The sequence below is a fragment of the Macrosteles quadrilineatus genome, unplaced genomic scaffold, assembly GCF_028750875.1.
Source record: "Macrosteles quadrilineatus isolate MER2022 unplaced genomic scaffold, UCM_ALF_1.0 Scaffold_8__2_contigs__length_117827958, whole genome shotgun sequence".
Taxonomy (NCBI): Eukaryota; Metazoa; Arthropoda; class Insecta; order Hemiptera; family Cicadellidae; genus Macrosteles; species Macrosteles quadrilineatus.
The window spans coordinates 77,065,553-77,084,742 of NW_026542601.1; the positions used below are offsets into that span (position 1 = coordinate 77,065,553).

The 19,190-nt window shown below is 32.1% G+C and overlaps 1 protein-coding gene across 5 annotated transcripts in view; it reads right to left on the reverse strand.

The window, feature by feature from the left end:
* LOC129000244 (H(+)/Cl(-) exchange transporter 7-like) overlaps positions 1 to 19,190 on the reverse strand; it is a 59,994-nt gene that overhangs the window by 18,934 nt on the left and 21,870 nt on the right. For 4 of the 5 annotated variants that reach the window (XR_008491351.1, XM_054427200.1, XM_054427199.1 and 1 more), the window contains 5 exons: positions 13,268 to 13,411; positions 8,753 to 8,930; positions 6,477 to 6,608; positions 3,067 to 3,120; positions 1,425 to 1,590 (listed from right to left, as the gene is read on the reverse strand). Coding sequence is in view for 4 of the 5 variants with exons in the window: in XM_054427200.1 (XP_054283175.1) it covers positions 1,425 to 1,590; positions 3,067 to 3,120; positions 6,477 to 6,608; positions 8,753 to 8,930; positions 13,268 to 13,411 (674 nt within the window). In the remaining variant the exon portion in view is untranslated. The remainder of the gene's footprint in view (positions 1 to 1,424; positions 1,591 to 3,066; positions 3,121 to 6,476; positions 6,609 to 8,752; positions 8,931 to 13,267; positions 13,412 to 19,190) is intronic. The other variant, XM_054427202.1, reaches the window with a different exon arrangement.

Below are 19,190 nucleotides of genomic sequence, written 5' to 3' on the forward strand. Positions count from 1 at the left end.
CATATATATATATATAAATCTATATATATACATATATAAAAATTTGAACGAATGGTGTTTTTGGCCTCTGGGGACATTAAAATGAAAAAGTAAATCGACCCCGGGCCTAAGTCTTACCATGAGACCTACGGTAATAGCTACTTCCCTATAGGGAAATTCGCTAATATAAGACCCTGGCAATATTTGTGCTTTAGCACCAGAATAAGTGAATGAAACCAAAATATTTACTGCATTAAATTTGGTAAAAGAACTCAGAAAAAAGTCAAAAGTCACCTAAGGGACTAAATCTTATAGAAAAGGCCACTGTTAAAGATAAGACCAACAGATATTGTCTACTTAAATCAAAAGCGTGATAAGGCGAGTTAGGAAGAGGCGGAAACTTACACTTCGCGGCTGGCCGCTGAAAACACAACATTTAACATGTGAACTCGACTGAAAAATGTAGTGTGGAGTATAAAATGTTATAGTGAAAGATAAATTAACTAAAGAAAATAATTTACTTGGTACACATTGGATACATTGGTGTCTTTCTGAAGATTTTTAAAATGCTTTCACACCGATTGTCATGAGAAGACAATGTTAGTGTATTTGGTTTTATTATGTGCCTTGACACACACTGAAAGTTTGAATTGTAGTTAAAACTTAATTTTACTTTTTGAGATTTGAAAGACTTTCAAGCCTTGGTGTATCCAATGTGTACTTGTTTGTGCTGCAAACTTCTTGGATTGCCACCAATATGAGTTATAAAGCAATTTTGGTTCTAAATACATTTCTTACTAAATACAAATATTATTGTGGTCTTATTTTCCTTCATAACCAGTTGTGTTTGAAAGTAACAAAGCAACACAGAGAATAAAAAAATGAGTACAAGTGAATTATAAAATATACAAAGGAGAAACCATGTTTTCATTTTTCTGCTAACACAAAATCATTGACTGTTATATCACTTTAATTATGACAGGGTGTAGAGAATTGAAGTGGAAGATTTATTGCGATAATGCACAATTCAGTGAAAGTAAAAACATAACTAGATGATGGAATTTAACTTTTCACTATACTTTACAATGTGGTGTTCTGGATCTTTATTTTTATTATTATTATTATTATTTTTGTGTTTCTATCCCAGTGACATTTTTTTACGATTTGAAAGGATCTTGTTACTATCTGATGTCAACAGTTTTGTTAGTTTAATATAAAAACATCATTAATTCATAACCCAATGACAAATGGCATCTGGGTCTGGAAACAATCTCGCATGGATTCGAGACAGCGACCTTCAGATTAGAAGGCGAGCACTATAACCACTCGGCTATCCAGACAATTGTACCCATATATCATTATACCAATTACCATATACAGACTACACCTCATCATCTCCAAAATACGACTCATATACCGACTTTGTACAAGATTAGAAGACTCACTTCATGCGGAAGGTGGTGATCCGCATGTTGATGGCTACAAACACAGCTCCGAGCACACCACCGATAGCTCCCATCCCTATGAAGATTGGCAACTCGAACACCTCGTAGTTGGTGATGGAGTCGTTCAGTTTGCCGAAGAACAAGAGACCCGGGTGCGTTAGCTGACCTGTAAACGACAGTTGTTGAAACTAAATTGGTTTCGTAACTGGAACTTGTATTTAGAAATCAGGCTCATAATATTGATCACATAGTACGGCTGTTCACTTAAACACCTCTCAAGTAACAGAGTTGAGCAGAGATTGTGATGAGAACTAAGAAAATTATTTCAGAACCAATGGAGTATGTTGAGTAAGGGTTTTAACACAGTAAACAAAAATGTAAAAGATGTCTTCCCTTGCTCTAAATTAATAAATGTAAAACCATAATTTCTTTCAAAACAGATTGCATTAACAACCATTACTTTTAGTGTTACTTTTTAATTTTTGTTCACAACTTTGCTGTTATATAGAATGTTGCAATTGATAAAAGTCCGTTTAAAATTTATATTTTTTTTGAAATACCAATTGGGTTAGTAAAATAAAAACAAAGTTTTCTAAAGTAAATGTTTGAGTAAAAAAAAAAAAAATAGTTAACGAATAATTTATAGGATTACACAAAAAATGGAATAGACGTGCAAGAATGGTTTAAAAAAATGTTTTAAGTTCATAACAAGTTATTCAGTACTGGTACCGTACAACAGGGAGAGCACTGTAATCAATTTCCGTTTGCACTCGTTTTACAAAGAAAATGAAATGATTCCACAGGTAAAATAATTTAAAACATTTTTGAAAAAATATTTTACAGAAAATATTTTATAATGGTATTACAGTATTACAGTATACAGACCCCTCCCATTACAGTATCAATTTTAAATTCTGGTCTTGAACTTAATGTAAACATTGTATTATATATTTTGTTGCCAACAAACCAAACTTTCAAACACAGGGACACGGCAAAAGGGATAAAAAACAATTAAACCTCTACTAAAAATATTAACTCATTACAATAGATAAATTCTCAGTTTGTCTTAGTTGGTTGGGTGATCTTTGTACAGTCAGTACTACAACCAAGATAAATTCAGTAGTCCTGGCATCTCTGATAGCACTGGGTACAAGCCAACACAAAAACACTCAAATTAAACTAAATTATTACAATAATATTTAAGCCATTAAATGATACATTTTCTACACTTAAATCTTTTCGAACCCTAAAAAAGGCATTAGTTGAAAAAACATGTCTTTAAAATACAAAATGTTGTTTGTTTTTTTTTTTTGATCAATAGTGGTTCCTCGTGAGCAACTTTAGAACAAAAATAATTTGGGCCTAAGGGAAAAAGCAGCCATCACAAGTGGGAAAGAAAGTTGATACTAACATAATTCTGTAGTGACATAATTCGGTAGTGTTTACGTCAACAACATGGCCAACAAGGTTTATGAGTTAATTGGTAATACTGACTTCATTATGATGTTTCATAACAGGTTAGAATTATAAATATTTACAATGATGCAACCAAATTTTAGTTAGATGGAAACCAGAGGATGGAAACAGGGAAGCAATCAACACACATGATCGAATGAATGATTTAAATGAAAACGGAACATACCTTGGAAAAAACTGTCTGGATTATTGTTGACCATGTTATACTTTATACTACCACCTGAATAAAAATAACCTGTTAAACTTGGAGTAATTTGCAGTTGACAGAGTTATTACAAAACGTTCGGAACTATGTTAAATTCAATCATACAAAAATAGAATTAAATATAAGACCATCAGCCGTGCTGCGGTTACCATAGGTTCTGGCTCCCAGCGGTGTGCGTCAGAACCTATGGTAACCACAGCATGGCTGACAGTCTATATTTAATTCTTTTTCTCTATGAATCAAGTTAACTACAGGCTATTTTGTCTTACTAGTAGGTGTAATCATAACTATCAGTATTAATTGTTTAACAAAATGAAATAATTTCAAATCTAAAATACAAGCTCTCAGGAGTTACTAAAATACATTAAAATACAAGTTGGCTACCATGCAGTAACACTTTGGTTGAGATGGAACGGAGGGAACTAGATATGAAAACTAAGGAAGAATATTACAAGACAAAATCCAAATAGGTACCTAAAATTATGGTTTGTTTAGAATTTGTGTTGTTTTAAGATGAATAGCTGATGTGTTCAATTTTACCAGGGAGGTTCTAACGTATAAAACGTTTATGAAAAGACAATGAAATTTACCAAATTCTCGCCGAAGTTGAAATTTAACTGAATGAGGGAGTTACTAACAAGTAAATGATTTCTAATGAAACTTAATTAGTATACTCAAAATCAGTCAATGACAATCATGCTTCTATGTCTGCTAGAACCAAACTAAGTTGTACACATTGAATCCAATTTAAAAGAATCACCGCATCCTTGCTTGGGAAAACCATTGTGAGTTTAAGCGCAATTGATTGATGAACAAGGAAATTTATTAACAGTTCAATATCTAGAATGGCTGAAAGTCATGCGGAACAGGTAAGAAATAAATGGATGCACAAATGTTACTTCTAAGGTATAATGCGCATCTAGAGGGCTGAATTCTACAAGCAAACAAGAAATGTCTATCCTGTAATACTACAACCGAACATATAGCCTACAGGTAAAATTAGCTGGTAACACATCTTAAGCTATTTTTATTGCTAACACAACTGGTTGATGTTAAAAAGTTGAAATTTTAATGTTCAACAAAATACGCTATAAAACACAACAGCTTTGACCAAAGCAAGGCAGCGTGGTACTTCACTTAAATTATATCTTTCTACAGAATCTTAAGTTATAATACCTTCTGGAGTAGAAGAAATGTCCATTGGTTGAGAGTGGGACAAACAAAAACACTTCTGAAGTAAAGTGTTTGATACAACCAAAGGTTCTCTCAGAATCTTGTTCTTAGCAAGTATAATTGCAAATTCACTGTTGCAACTTAATGTTAGAACAAGTTAAATTATGCCTGTTGCAAGTATGAGTTTAGTAAAGAAATTCATATATATACATTTAAACAAATTAAAAATACTTAATTGTTTTGAGAGCAACATAAAACATAAAAGAGGCAACACATGGAGCCAAAAGTACTTCGGACCCCTCAATGATAATACCTAATTTCTCAGTATATTAAATCAGTTTTAGATTAAAACCTAATTGATAAATACCTCAATAGAAATCAACATTATTAACCCAGTTTAGATAAAAGAGTTAAATATGTTTTTAGTTATTTTCAACTATTAACAGTTAGTTATTAAGAAAACACAGCTTTTATTTTTACGACCAAATATGTTTGTTAAATGTATGTTAATACTCCAGATGTTATTATAACCCATGAAATTTTTTAAGTATTTTTTCTTATTTATAGTTTTATTAATTGATATTGTTATTTGACCCGTTTTTTATCAGTCAGTATATACAATATATTTTTAAGATAAGATTTAAATTTGTTATTTCACAGTTCATCTATCAAATAAAACAAAAACGAAGAATCAAATTTCTTTTAATTGACTTGTTTTTCAGAAATTTCAAAACATAAAATTAAATTAAATCTGTCAAATTGCCTTACCAGGAATTTGATAGTAATACAAACTAAAAAGTCTAAGTGAATTAATGAGGTTATATTATAACATTACTTGAACAAGAGTGTATGTACTATATAGACTTAGAAAAGCTTGTAATTTGTAAATAGCCGAGGGAAAGACCGGTAATTGCACAGTGACATTTTACAGACTGATGACTCTTGAAACCTAATTAATACCATACAGAATAAGTTAACCAAAAGCTTAGTACAGTAGACTCCCTCTTATCTAGACACCTTTTAACCGGACATCGGTTTAACCGGACTACACTCGGTGGAAATGACATCTCTATAACCGGACAATTTTTATCAGCACATTGTTTTAACCGGACTAGATCGACAGGAAGTGGGCGGCACTGAAACGACTGTTCTCGTGGGAAAGATTTGAGACCAGTGATCACGTGTCTAAATACAATGCTCTCCTAAATTTAAGTTGAATATCACAGTAAACGGTCCGTTTTAACAAGTTTTTGGGGACGTTGATTTAACCGGAAAAACCGTTATCCGGTCTGGCCTTGGTCCCGAGGAGTCCGGATAAGAGGGAGTCTACAGTAATGAAAAAAAAACAAGCATGGATTTTCAAATAAAATCAAGCAGAGCAACAGTGTGTTTACTTTATCATACATATTTTGCTTAGAAATAAACAAGGGGAACATTAACGAGTAAACCAGCTTTATATACATTTTTACCCACATCTGTATAGCTTATACAGATTGTACTTATTGTATAAATTGGCAATTGACTCTATCCATCTCATGAAATTTGTTAGCTTTATTTATCCTTGTTATGGTGATGTAAACCCTATTCTTTGTTTTATTCATTGCAGAAATAGTATTTAAGGCATTGGTAAGGAACAATCCAGGATATCCTTATCAGATAGAAAAAAAAATTATTTTCTTGATAATCTGCTTAAACCTGACTACATTGAACTTTACATCTTTGTCTGAACATAGACATAGTAACCAAACTCTAAAGAATGAAAATTTTTGGAACAATTCAAATGTTTCCAATCACTGACAGATATTTGATCTTCAATTGTACTAATATCACAGTTATTTTAACATTTTAAATTACTTTAACGTCTTAGAAGTTACATGAAATATTACAATGATTATGATTTTGTTAAACGGGCTCATAAAGGTCCACTTATAACTAAAAATAAAAATATAAAGTTATTATAAGGTCATAGAATGTAATGCGGAAATATAATCTAGCAAGCCAGAGAGAACTATTTACAGGAACGTGTGAATCCCAACGAGACAGTAACAACTAATTTCATGACCAACCAAAATCGTTAAGCGGAAGAAAAAAAAATCTGGAAAAAATAGTGCTTAGCACGACACATTCAGGTGGTCACTGGTCACCTTTGACCCTATAATACACACTTTTGACACTATCTTAAGTTTATCGAGACTCACCTGGATGTCCTTCGAAGGCGCTGAGGGACAGATTGAGAGTGAAAGTTGCGACCATCGAGGACAGAAATATCTTCCAGATGAGCGACAGACTCCAGAAACTGGTCCCCTCCTCCAGACTGAGCAAGACCCCTCCTGGAATAGAAATTGACACATTTAATCATATAGACCTTTGTACTCGTTTAAAAATACTTTTTGTTAATTAAATTAACAGAACATCATCAAAGAATTAATTTTTTATAGTAAACATATTTTTACATAAAAAGATGTTATTCCATATTATGTACCTTGTCTTTAGGCGATACTGTCAGATACTGTAAGTGGATGAGATTACTATTTCATTAAATGGGTTTACAAATTATTTATTGTTTTAATTTAAATACTTTTTACTAGTTTAGCTAGATGTTTTAATAAACCATCATACAATGGAAATATTCAGCAGCTGTCATTTAGGATAAACGACAGTAATAAAACATTTCAAAAAATATGCAATACTGCCTGTAGCTAAAAGATTTTTCACAATTAAATTCTGGTATTGAGAATAGTGTTGAAGAAAAATTTTGTAGATGGACTGAAACAGCTGTTAATTTGCAGGAGGAAAAAATAAATATTTATGTTTATTAGAAGATCAATATTAAATAAATAACACATTAACCTAAGTAGCCTATTTCAAACAATTTGGACATTTATCAAAGGACTAAAGTGATATTTGCAAACAAATATTTGATCAGTTTTAAAAAAGGTACAACGGTACAAGTAACCTCTAATGATAAAAATAACATTGTAATATAAACCGTTTGTCAGGTTCAAATAAGTCAAACAATTTCAAGAAACGCTCTTCAAGCTCAAGCAATGGATGACATGCTTGCCTCTATCTTGAAGGACTTGGAATTCGCAGAGAAGAGTCTTCAATCCTCTACTCATCTACTAGATGATGATCTGGATCCCATCACCTCAACAATAGATACTGACAGTCTGGCATCGGCTAACTTTGACTCAACTCGTAGTCAAAATGAAGACATCAACAAGCATTCTTCAGAAGCAACATTAGTGAATAGCTTTACAAGCAACCAACAAGAATTGAAGCTGTGCGTTGAGCCTATAGAAATGAATGAATCTGCAGAGCTTGACCAAAAAGAAACAAATCTAATTGATGATATAATAAGCACAGTTGTGAGTAAAACAGAATTTGAATTAGATCGATCATCATTGGCAACTCCTTCCAATACTCAAAACCGTTCACAAGACCAAAATGACTTTAAGATTCCCCTACCAAGTAATAACCCATACATAAATTTTGTACAAGACTTTATGGCGAAAATCACACATCAAGAAGTGACAACTTCTGTATTAGTGGCACAGGCAGCAGCGAAATGGCGGAAAATGGATGAAGAGGAGAGAAAAATGTACAAGAACAATGGTAAAAACTGTGCTGAAAATAAACAGCTTCTCAAACTGAAAGACTACGTTAGATCAATGCAGATGTCAGAGGAATATCTTTTTAACGAGTGTAATTTTTAGACCGCTCAAATATTTGGTTATAAATTTGAAATTTTATGTAAAAAACTAAATCAAATTGAGATAAGTTTGATTTGAATGAATCTATTGAATCAATCTATATAGGCCTCAGAGGCGATTTTAAAGTGTTAACTTAAGTTTTGATAATTACTAACTAGTTTGAACATTTTCTAACAACATATAAAAATTAGGCCAACTTAAAAAAATGTGCATCACACAATGTTGTTGATAGTGATTTCCTAAATTTATTTTATGTTTGATTCAACAAAAATGTATAATGTATCTAGTAAAAAACTGTTTAATTCTTTATAGTGGTTCAACAATAATACATTTTATAAGTTAAACTCACTTTTGGCTCGGTAGCCGAGTTCACGTCTGAGAGTTACTGGTCAATCCACAGCGAGGCTTGATTTGAACCCAGATGCCAAGTCATTAGGCTATTGATTAAAAGGTCTGCCTTAGGTATTAAAAACCCATGATTTTAACCATTCACTCACAAAAGAAACTTGAAAAATACAGTGGAGCCTCGATAACAACCCTTAATAACGAGGGTATTTTTCAAACCCCCTTGAAATTGTTTACCCCTAATCACATGTTAAAACACATGTTGCCTAATGACATCACATGTTGCAAACCTCGATAAGAAGTCAACCTTGATAACAAGTCTTATTTTATAATAACTATGAGAGTATTGTTATCAGGATTCTACTGTACTAACGGTGTTGACCTAATAAACAAACGAGAAACAAAGAATCACTCACCGACGGGAGCCCCAAACGCCGCAGCGACCCCAGCGGCAGATCCTCCGGCCACAAAGTCCCGCTTCTCATGATCCTCACGGAAGAAGTGAAATACCGAGTCGGCACAACTGAAGCCTGGGACTCTCAGAGTGGCGAGAGATCCTCCTACGATAGCTCCTGTGTGGATCATGGGACCTTCCTACGACAAAACAAAATCACAATCTTAGATAAGAGAATTTACAGGTACTTGATAAAGATTCTTCATTCAGTCCAACAGGACCTAACTTTAACTCAGGCTGACTTTATACTCATTCTGAGTCACACATTGGTTTACTAGCAGGCACAGAAATGTTTAACCAACAAAATAACAACCAGGCTAAACTCGAATGAACAAAATTTTGTCGAACAACAAATTTGACTAAAATCTACCATGACAAAGTACACTCAAACTTACAAAACTCTTTTGTATAAAAACATAGCGCTAGATGATTTCACAATACTTAATCAGTGGAGATGTTAAGGCCAATATTCTATTTTACATTTATAAAGTAATAGTTCTATGCTTTATTTTGGAATTTATACATAATTTGCCTCCAGGATTGATCTATTGACATAAAATGAGGTTACTAACCTGTCGTCAATCAGTCCTCTATTGTCTTTGATGACTATAGTTTCGGGGTTATAACCCCATTTTCAAATCTTCTCTTCAGTTGTCAAATGTCAAACATATTCTCTTGTGTAAGCCGTCGTCAAAATTACTTTACACATACACAAAAACACACACGAAAACATTTATAAATACAAAGCATGTACATGCGCGTGAGGCCGGCCAAGGACAAAACCAGACTGCAGGGTTTGATAAGACTGTAGGTTAGCCGATGCCTACTTGATGGTGTTGACCTTGGGGGAGGGGAACCAGCTGTTTATCTCCTCTATTGTTCTGTAGTTTGGTCACTCTGTCAAATAAAATGTTTGATCCAAAATTTAACTTCTCGTTCAAAACATCATTTGGGGAATTTTTGATTGCCTTGTAAATTTCAAATGTTTCCAGAACGTTCATTTTATTACCTTTATTACATTTGTGTAATATCTCTAAATTATCTATGCAACTGTTGACATTGTGATTTTCGTTCATTAGGTGTTCTGCAAACTTAGATTTTTGTGTTTGCAATTTAGGCTTGGGAAGGTGTTCTACATACCTTTTCCTAAATGAACGACCTGATTGACCTATATATACCTTGGGACAATCGTTGCATGATAATCTGTACACGCCAGATGTTTCAAGACTGTTACTATTATCAGGAGGGGATATGTTCAATTGTTGTTCTAATTTATTGGTAGTCTTACATGCCAGAATGATGTTTTGTTTTTTTAATTCATTTTTCAAAGTGAAATGTAGATTATTGCCAAACTCAATGGATACGAATTTAGAATTATGTTCATCTGGAGACTTTTTGTTCTTCTGTTTATTAATGATCTTATCTATAATGCTGCTTGAGTAACCATTATTTACTGCTATGTATTTTAGAATTGTGTATTCAATGTTGTAATCTTCTTGGGTCATTGGCACCTTTAAGAGTCTATTCACAAAACTATTATATGTGGCCATTTTATGAGATTGCGGATGATTTGAAGTGGCGTGAATAGTATGGTCGGTGGTTGTAGGTTTCCTGTAGATTCTGTATGTAAGTTTATTGTTGTTTTTTATTAATGATAGATCAAGGAAGTTGATGGAATGATTCTGTTCAGTCTCCAAGGTGAATTGCAAATTATTGTATATACTGTTCAAATAATTGTTGAACAAGTTTAACAGAAAAAGAAAACCCAGAAAAAGAAATTAGATAGATTAATTGAACAACAAGCTAAGCCCATTGAACAGTTTTTAATAAATCACCAATTTTACCCAAGAGTTAAAAACTACACAGATGTCGTTTTTACTGACGACGAAATGAGCATTCTAAACAAAGGACTCAAACATAGTTTATCAGGTGGAAATTGGAACAAAAACTTGATATCTGAAATACTAAATGCTGAGATTGCAATTTGTTCCATCAATGACGAAAACTCCAGAAATTATGTGAGATATGTAATAGATAAGAAAATAAAATCTATTTTAGATGGTAAGAAACATAAAAATAATTCTCAAAAAATTGAAATTAAACTTATAAAAGCAAAAAAAGAAAAGCTAGTAACTAATGATTGCATAATCACTAAGGCAGATAAAGGACAAACTGTTGTGATAATGGAATCTTTGGAATATAATGAAAAGGTGTTACGTTTTTTACGAGACAATAACATAAAAGAAATTCCTAATGATCCCACAGAGAAATTCCAGACTGCCTTAAAAAACGCAATGAATAAATCACATTTCATTTTAGATGGGAAAAAGTGTAATCACCTAAAAATGATTAAGCCTAAAGCACCAGCACTTAAGGGGTTACCTAAAATACATAAAGAACATATGCCGATGAGACCATTAGTAAATTTTACCACTGCACCATCATACAAAATATCAAAAACACTAGACAGGATACTTCGGAGCAACATAAAATTGAACAACAACCACAGTCTTAAAAATAGCCTAGAGTTAATTGATTTTACTAAAAATATGAAGATAGAAAATAGACACACCTTAGCCTCACTAGACATAGTAAACCTGTACACAAATATCCCAATTCAGAAAACTCTTGAAATTACAAAAAACAACCTGCTAACTTACTCTGAACTTGAAGCCGATGCTATAAATGAGTTAATTAGTTTACTTGAAATAGTTTTGGAACAAAACTACTTTTCCTTCAACGGAAAATTCTATCTACAGGAAGAAGGGTTAGCTATGGGCTCTCCACTGTCTAGTATTCTTTCAGAAATTGACCTCAACAATTTTGAAAATGAATATATTTTCTCCAAAAATAACAAATTTGCTAATAAAATTAAATTCTATAAAAGGTATGTTGACGACACTATTGTTTTATTCAATGGAAATGTGAGACAGTTAAACTTGTTCAACAATTATTTGAACAGTATATACAATAATTTGCAATTCACCTTGGAGACTGAACAGAATCATTCCATCAACTTCCTTGATCTATCATTAATAAAAAACAACAATAAACTTACATACAGAATCTACAGGAAACCTACAACCACCGACCATACTATTCACGCCACTTCAAATCATCCGCAATCTCATAAAATGGCCGCATATAATAGTTTTGTGAATAGACTCTTAAAGGTGCCAATGACCCAAGAAGATTACAACATTGAATACACAATTCTAAAATACATAGCAGTAAATAATGGTTACTCAAGCAGCATTATAGATAAGATCATTAATAAACAGAAGAACAAAAAGTCTCCAGATGAACATAATTCTAAATTCGTATCCATTGAGTTTGGCAATAATCTACATTTCACTTTGAAAAATGAATTAAAAAAACAAAACATCATTCTGGCATGTAAGACTACCAATAAATTAGAACAACAATTGAACACATCCCCTCCTGATAATAGTAACAGTCTTGAAACATCTGGCGTGTACAGATTATCATGCAACGATTGTCCCAAGGTATATATAGGTCAATCAGGTCGTTCATTTAGGAAAAGGTATGTAGAACACCTTCCCAAGCCTAAATTGCAAACACAAAAATCTAAGTTTGCAGAACACCTAATGAACGAAAATCACAATGTCAACAGTTGCATAGATAATTTAGAGATATTACACAAATGTAATAAAGGTAATAAAATGAACGTTCTGGAAACATTTGAAATTTACAAGGCAATCAAAAATTCCCCAAATGATGTTTTGAACGAGAAGTTAAATTTTGGATCAAACATTTTATTTGACAGAGTGACCAAACTACAGAACAATAGAGGAGATAAACAGCTGGTTCCCCTCCCCCAAGGTCAACACCATCAAGTAGGCATCGGCTAACCTACAGTCTTATCAAACCCTGCAGTCTGGTTTTGTCCTTGGCCGGCCTCACGCGCATGTACATGCTTTGTATTTATAAATGTTTTCGTGTGTGTTTATGTGTATGTGTAAAGTAATTTTGACGACGGCTTACGCAAGAGAATATGTTTGACATTTGACAACTGAAGAGAAGATTTGAAAATGGGGTTATAACCCCGAAACTATAGTCATCAAAGACAATAGAGGACTGATTGACGACAGGTTAGTAACCTCATTTTATGTTTATTTTGGAACCTTTGGTAAACTAACAATTAAACAGGAATCCAGTGAGGTGATACACAAACAGTGGAATGTAAAGAGATATAATCGAATCGATAATATAACATGTCATCTACGCTTGCCATATGTAGTCTTTTTGTCAGATTTCTACTTTTCAAGGAAAAAGGCCATCCAGATAAGTGAGATGTCTTTCACATATTAAAACCTGGACAAAACGTTTTTAACCAACCAATGATAGAACTGTATTTTACAAACAACACAATAAAGCCAATGATAAGAAATTATATCTTAAAAATTCATATTTCTGCATTTATGATGTAATAATACGATTTGCATTGACATTTTACCTTGCCCCCCGCCAGACCGGCCACGCAAGTAGCTATGGTACTGCACACTCTGATCAGCATCACTCTCACGTCCACAACGTGCGGCATCTTGACACCGTTGAGGTATGAGATGACGATCGGGACACCACTGCCCGTCGCTGCCGGCTGACACAGTCATTAGATTAGATGTGCGGAACCTTTGATTGTGATATGAATATCCTAGCACATTAAAGCATTTAACAAAAAACAAGGATTATAATCCAGTTAATAGTAAAATCTATCTATCTATATATATAATACGTGAAGCCGTTTTTTGTTAACGCAACTCCTCCCTTATTTGTGGACCAATTTTAACTTTTAAGGTGTCAACAGATTCGTCTCAATATGTAGTTTTGCAATAAGGTTTTAAAATTATAAAATTCCTACTCTTAAGGGCGTGAGACCCTCTCAAAGGTCGGGGTTTTCCCATAAGAAATACACAGAACAAATTTAAAAACAAAAACAGCTGTTTATAAAAGGAAACTCATTAGCTTTTTGGGAGTAAATATTAAAGTTTTTCATATTCAGTCAAGTTTACTTTTATGATTCAGGAGAGGCAAATAATGTACGCATTTCAAAAAGAGAAAATGAAAATTGATATTTAAATCTTATAGCTTGAAGAGTTATCCAACCTATTTCGATATATGAATCCATACTTTCAAAACTTTGAGACAGGTATTAAAAGAAGAATTCCACTGAACAACGTGAGAACGTTCTGATGCGGGGCACATACTATGACTGACAGACAACACGTTAAAATATGTTAACCAACTTTCAATGATGTTGCTGCTTTACCCTATTCAAAGCAGATTATGGCTGTCCAGTTGGTAACTCAGAGTTTGTGGGTAAAACATGGGGTAGGCCTACATGAAATGGTTGATATCACCTAACTTTTCAGGATTCTCTACGGAGAACATTTGTTTGATTAGAGGGAAGTCTCAAATCAAAGAAATAAAATGACCCAAACTTAAATTACTTAACACAGGCTATCCAGTAAGGCAACAGTTTTCTTCAATTCTCAATGCTGGAAAAACTTTATTGTAACATGTTAACTCGAATTGAAGCAGATCGTTTAGCATTCATTAGAAGTTATCAGTTCAGAAATCAGAGTAGAGAAGTTCTGAGGGCAGAAATAATTTAGGCCTAGGTCAACCTTTTACGATGCAAATAGAGATATTTAAAATTACTTTCTAACAAGGGTTTAAACAACTCTAAGATGTAACTAGAATTATTCAAACTTAAGCATAACGTTTTCCTCGGAGTTATGTTTCATACTATGCGGCTCATTGAGCCGCACGGGTTCTCTAGTATTACATATTATAGTAAAAACCAGTTAGTAATAAAATAAAAAAATATAATTATGAAAGTAAATTAATTTAAATAATATAATAAGAATTTATGGGCTAACTTTTTAACCGGTTCGATCAGTGCCTCAATTAATAGCAGGAGGTTTGAAAACAGGCCAAAACCAATTTAATGTTTATTAATGACCTTACTATTAGTTCAAACACTAATAGTTCACTATTAGTTTAGTTGCAATATTAGTCCCACACCCAATTAAATTTATTACCAACTAAAATAATGTTTGAAGTTTTAGTGACAAGTTTTATTTTTGACGGAATAACTTTTTGATAAAACGTTATTTGTCAAATTGAGGATAGTTTCTAGCTTTTTGAAACTTTTTTTATGTTTATCTAAGGAATAAAATATATATTTTTTATAAGAAAAATGTTTCGGCCTATAATTAAGTAGCCTAATCAATCAGTTTACTTTTAAAGTAGTATACCAAAATTGTTAAAAACAATAAGAGACAATAGTTAACTAAGCCAAACTAAACTTTTTATACCAACAAGTGTTTTATTTACTTCCATTGTCACGTCCAACCGTATCATACCATGACAACCAAAACAGATATAAAAGGTACCTACGTAATGTTTTAATTATTAAATAATTATACTGGCATGAAGAAATTATCTTCAACAAGAGCTTATATCAAACAAAGTCTGAAATTACTAAAATTATGTGAGAGATTTAGCAATAACCGAGTTTAATTTAGAAAAATTTCGCTGTTGTAAGCGAGGAAAAGAATAACTGATAAACGTTATGACAGACTCTCGATGGCATTGTGCCAGCTAAACTTCTACCCAAACCACAATGTTCACCTCCCCACTTGAATTGGGAATTCACCTTTCTTCAAATGTCATTTAATTCTTAACAATATCAATTTTTGTCTCCCACTATCAGTTATTTAATTGATCTAATGAGCTAAAAGTAATTTAGCAATTTAAAACTCCATCAATTTAAGTACCGGTAAAAAAAAGCTGATTGAAGGTCGGGATGAGATGAATAGTGTAGCAAACAAACTAACATATTACAAAAAAATTCAAAAATTGTAAATAGCTATGCACAAATATTATATGCATATAATTTGGCATTTAATAAATTATTTTGATTCAAATAAGTTATGCATTTATCGTTCAAATAGTACTAGTGGTCGTCCTGTGGTCGAAACTCGACCAAAAATAATTAATGTACAGACTACTCTATTTTCTCCCCACACTGTAAATAAAACATGTGATTGGGATTTCTTCCATTTGTTTTGATTTTCTGTTTACATTTTGTTGTTATTTCGTCACCATCATGGCAACCCAGTTGGTCCATGTTAATTTTTTGAAGTTTTCAAATTCGTTTTTTGTGCTTATTTTTTAGCCTATTTTAATTTATAAAGGGATTCTGCACATCTACAGGCAAATATCTTTCTAAAAGTATGCGTAGATTTTCCCTGCGATGCACACGAGCTGAGAAAAAAGGTTTTAAAGAAACATGCTTGCCTATTAATATATAGATAGATAGTTAAATAGTAATCAGCTGGAATTTTATTTTATTTTTTCTATATATAATTTTTACCTTACCGGGTATTTAATAATCATGAAATACAAAATCTGAGTCTAAATTAGGTTTGTGGTTATTCAGGCACAAGGCGATAATGACTGAAGAATATGAATGAATAAAGTGCTTATTTTACAAAGCTGATACGTTTGACAGGATTATTTTTTTTTAACAATGATTCATGGCAGCTGGTTTATAAATATAAAATCACTACTGTTATATAATAGCTATTTACATTACAAGTGTAGTAAGAGCGTTTTTACATCACGCAGGTGAAAGTTGTGCAACGAGCGAAGCGAGTAAGTGATGTAAACACGCTCTTGCGTAACGTGTAACGTACAAGATTTTACCTGACCCGACAATATACAGGAGGTTACGAACAATATTTTTCATTATCCATTTCACTCATCTTCTAACAGTAACGTTCAGTTACAAACAAAAGTTAGGTTAGGAAAATTTTTCAAAACATAACAATAAAATTCAAGCACACAGCTGATTTCTAGCGTTAAACGTCGTTGGCTCCATAGAGTTATATTTTTTAAGTTATCCACTCAATGTTATTTAAATGGGTTTCATTACATCACCGAGTGAGTTTTTTGATACTTTACATCACTCGAAAAGTAAGGAAGTTGTATACATCACGCTTAGGATAGGGAAGTTTAACATGGCGGGTTAGGTAAAATAGAAAACATAAATTTATAAGTAACAAATGGATTGCAATTAAGTTTGAAGCACAGGTTCTTAACAGGCCGTAATTTAAGGCACATGTTTCTTACTAGTTGTAGATGCTCAGTAAAAAATATTTTTGATAAATTCAATGGCTCTACCTTTGTGTTTTTAAAGTTTTAATATTAATCTCATGGATATCACCATCAACTAACCAACACAAGTAGACTTCTCATCGCATTGTAAATTTTGAAGCTTGTTTTTCGTGTCTAGTTCATGTCCGGTGACACTGATCATTAGTGTTTAAAAGATTTGGTTTTTATTATTTTAGGGTTAATTTCATTTTGTGCTTTACTGTTTGGTTATATAACTAGGGGATGAGTTATTGTTTATATAATTAGATCGTTTCATTTGGTAAAACGAGGTTTTAAATGACTGAAATAACAAGAAACAAATTGTAAACAAAACACAACCCCTACAGTGCACCGGACAGAACTAACAATAAAATTGGCTTCAGCTTTTCCATAAGGATGAGAAATCTACTTAGGGAGTATGCTTTATTTATGATATAACATTTTATTTTGTTTAGATTATCTAAACACATGTTTGTGTACATAATAAAAGTTAAATTCTACATTTTGATAAGATACCAACAGGGACCCTTTTCATAATAAACTACAAGTTACAAGTTACAACTTGTAACTTGTAACTTGTAATTTCCATTAGATTTGCATTGGGCGATCAGCTGATTTACTAATAATATTAGTTTGTACTTTATTATGAAATGGGCCCCTGGTATCACAATTTTGATCATAATAGCTTTGTAGTAGTTATACATTTATTATTTTCATTTTCTTTGACAAATCAATAAAAACAAACAATAACAGTGAAGGCATTGGCTAAATAAATAATTAAAATGATTAGTAAGTAAATGTATCTTATATACATGGTATCAAATAGAAATATTAAGTGTAAGTGTGTTCCATTGGTCCACAACATCGTTAAACAGGGTTTAATACAAGTCTGTGAAACTTTTTCAATATTTTCACTTTAAATCAACTTTACAAAAATTATCATAAAACTCACTTCCAAGATAACAAAAATGTTACATAAGATAATAAATAAAAAACAACACACAGTAACATATAGAACTGAAAACAAAGGCAATACGGTACAAATTTTAAAATTTCAATTATCAACACAAAAACATTAAATTAAAATACCAAAAATATTGTAATAAAATTGTGTCAATATTGAGTATTTATTTGTAAAACAATTATAATACTCATCTAGTCTTGTTAATTGATATTAAAAATTTCAAAAAATTTTAAGTTTGAAAACAAATTAAAACAATTTTTCAACGATAAATTATACAAAAATGTTTTTAATAACAGGACTCTGAAACAACAAAAGCTGCTGTATCAGCAGGGGAATGTAAAGGAAGAAAACAAATCCGTGGACAAATACAAATAACGCTGGCAGTGAGGTTAATCAATATCAGGTGGTGTTGGTGCAATTCAGGTGGCGGTGGCGATTAACAACAGCTGGCACGGTGCCATGATTGCTCTTGATTGACCCTTGTGTCCACTTCCACTTTGCCCACATGAACATAAACAAAGTCTGGTTGGGTCTAACACGATGAAATTAATTCAAGTACAACAATGAAACTTACCTTTACTCCTACTCAATTTATTTATTAGGCCTACCTAAATAAATATTTAGAACAGGGATATTGTAAAGGGCTATGAAAGTATAAAACAGATAGTTCAAGGTTTAGGTAGGCCTTATATTTTAAAAATATTCAGCTTACTTAGCTACTGTATTTGTATAAAATTTGATTTACATTATTTTCCTAAGTACAGTGTTTTACATAAAATTATTTTATTTCTGGGATTCCAAACAAACAGTAACATTGACTTAAGACTATAATTCAAATGCTGCAGTTCTATTAATATATTTTTTTATTATTTTATTTTAATACGATGTGATATAGTCTGTTTTAATATTATTTACAAGTTTACATAATACTGAATACTAAATGTTCATTTACATTATAAATTGAGTTAGGTACATTTTTTAAATATTTTTTTGCACATAGGCTAATTAATAAGTATTAATAAGTATTTTGTTTTAAATATATATTTTTAAATAAGTATTTTTTTTTTAATATATATTTTTTCATTATCATTATCAATTGGCATGGGGAAGTCACCTATGAGCATATTTTAACTCGAATATGAGCGGTGAAGCAAAAAATAGATCATTTCTTTAATTTAAAACCCAATGATCAAGGACAGCCGGGTCCGGTTTTAAACAATCAAAAAGCTCAGGACATACCAGAGACTCTCAG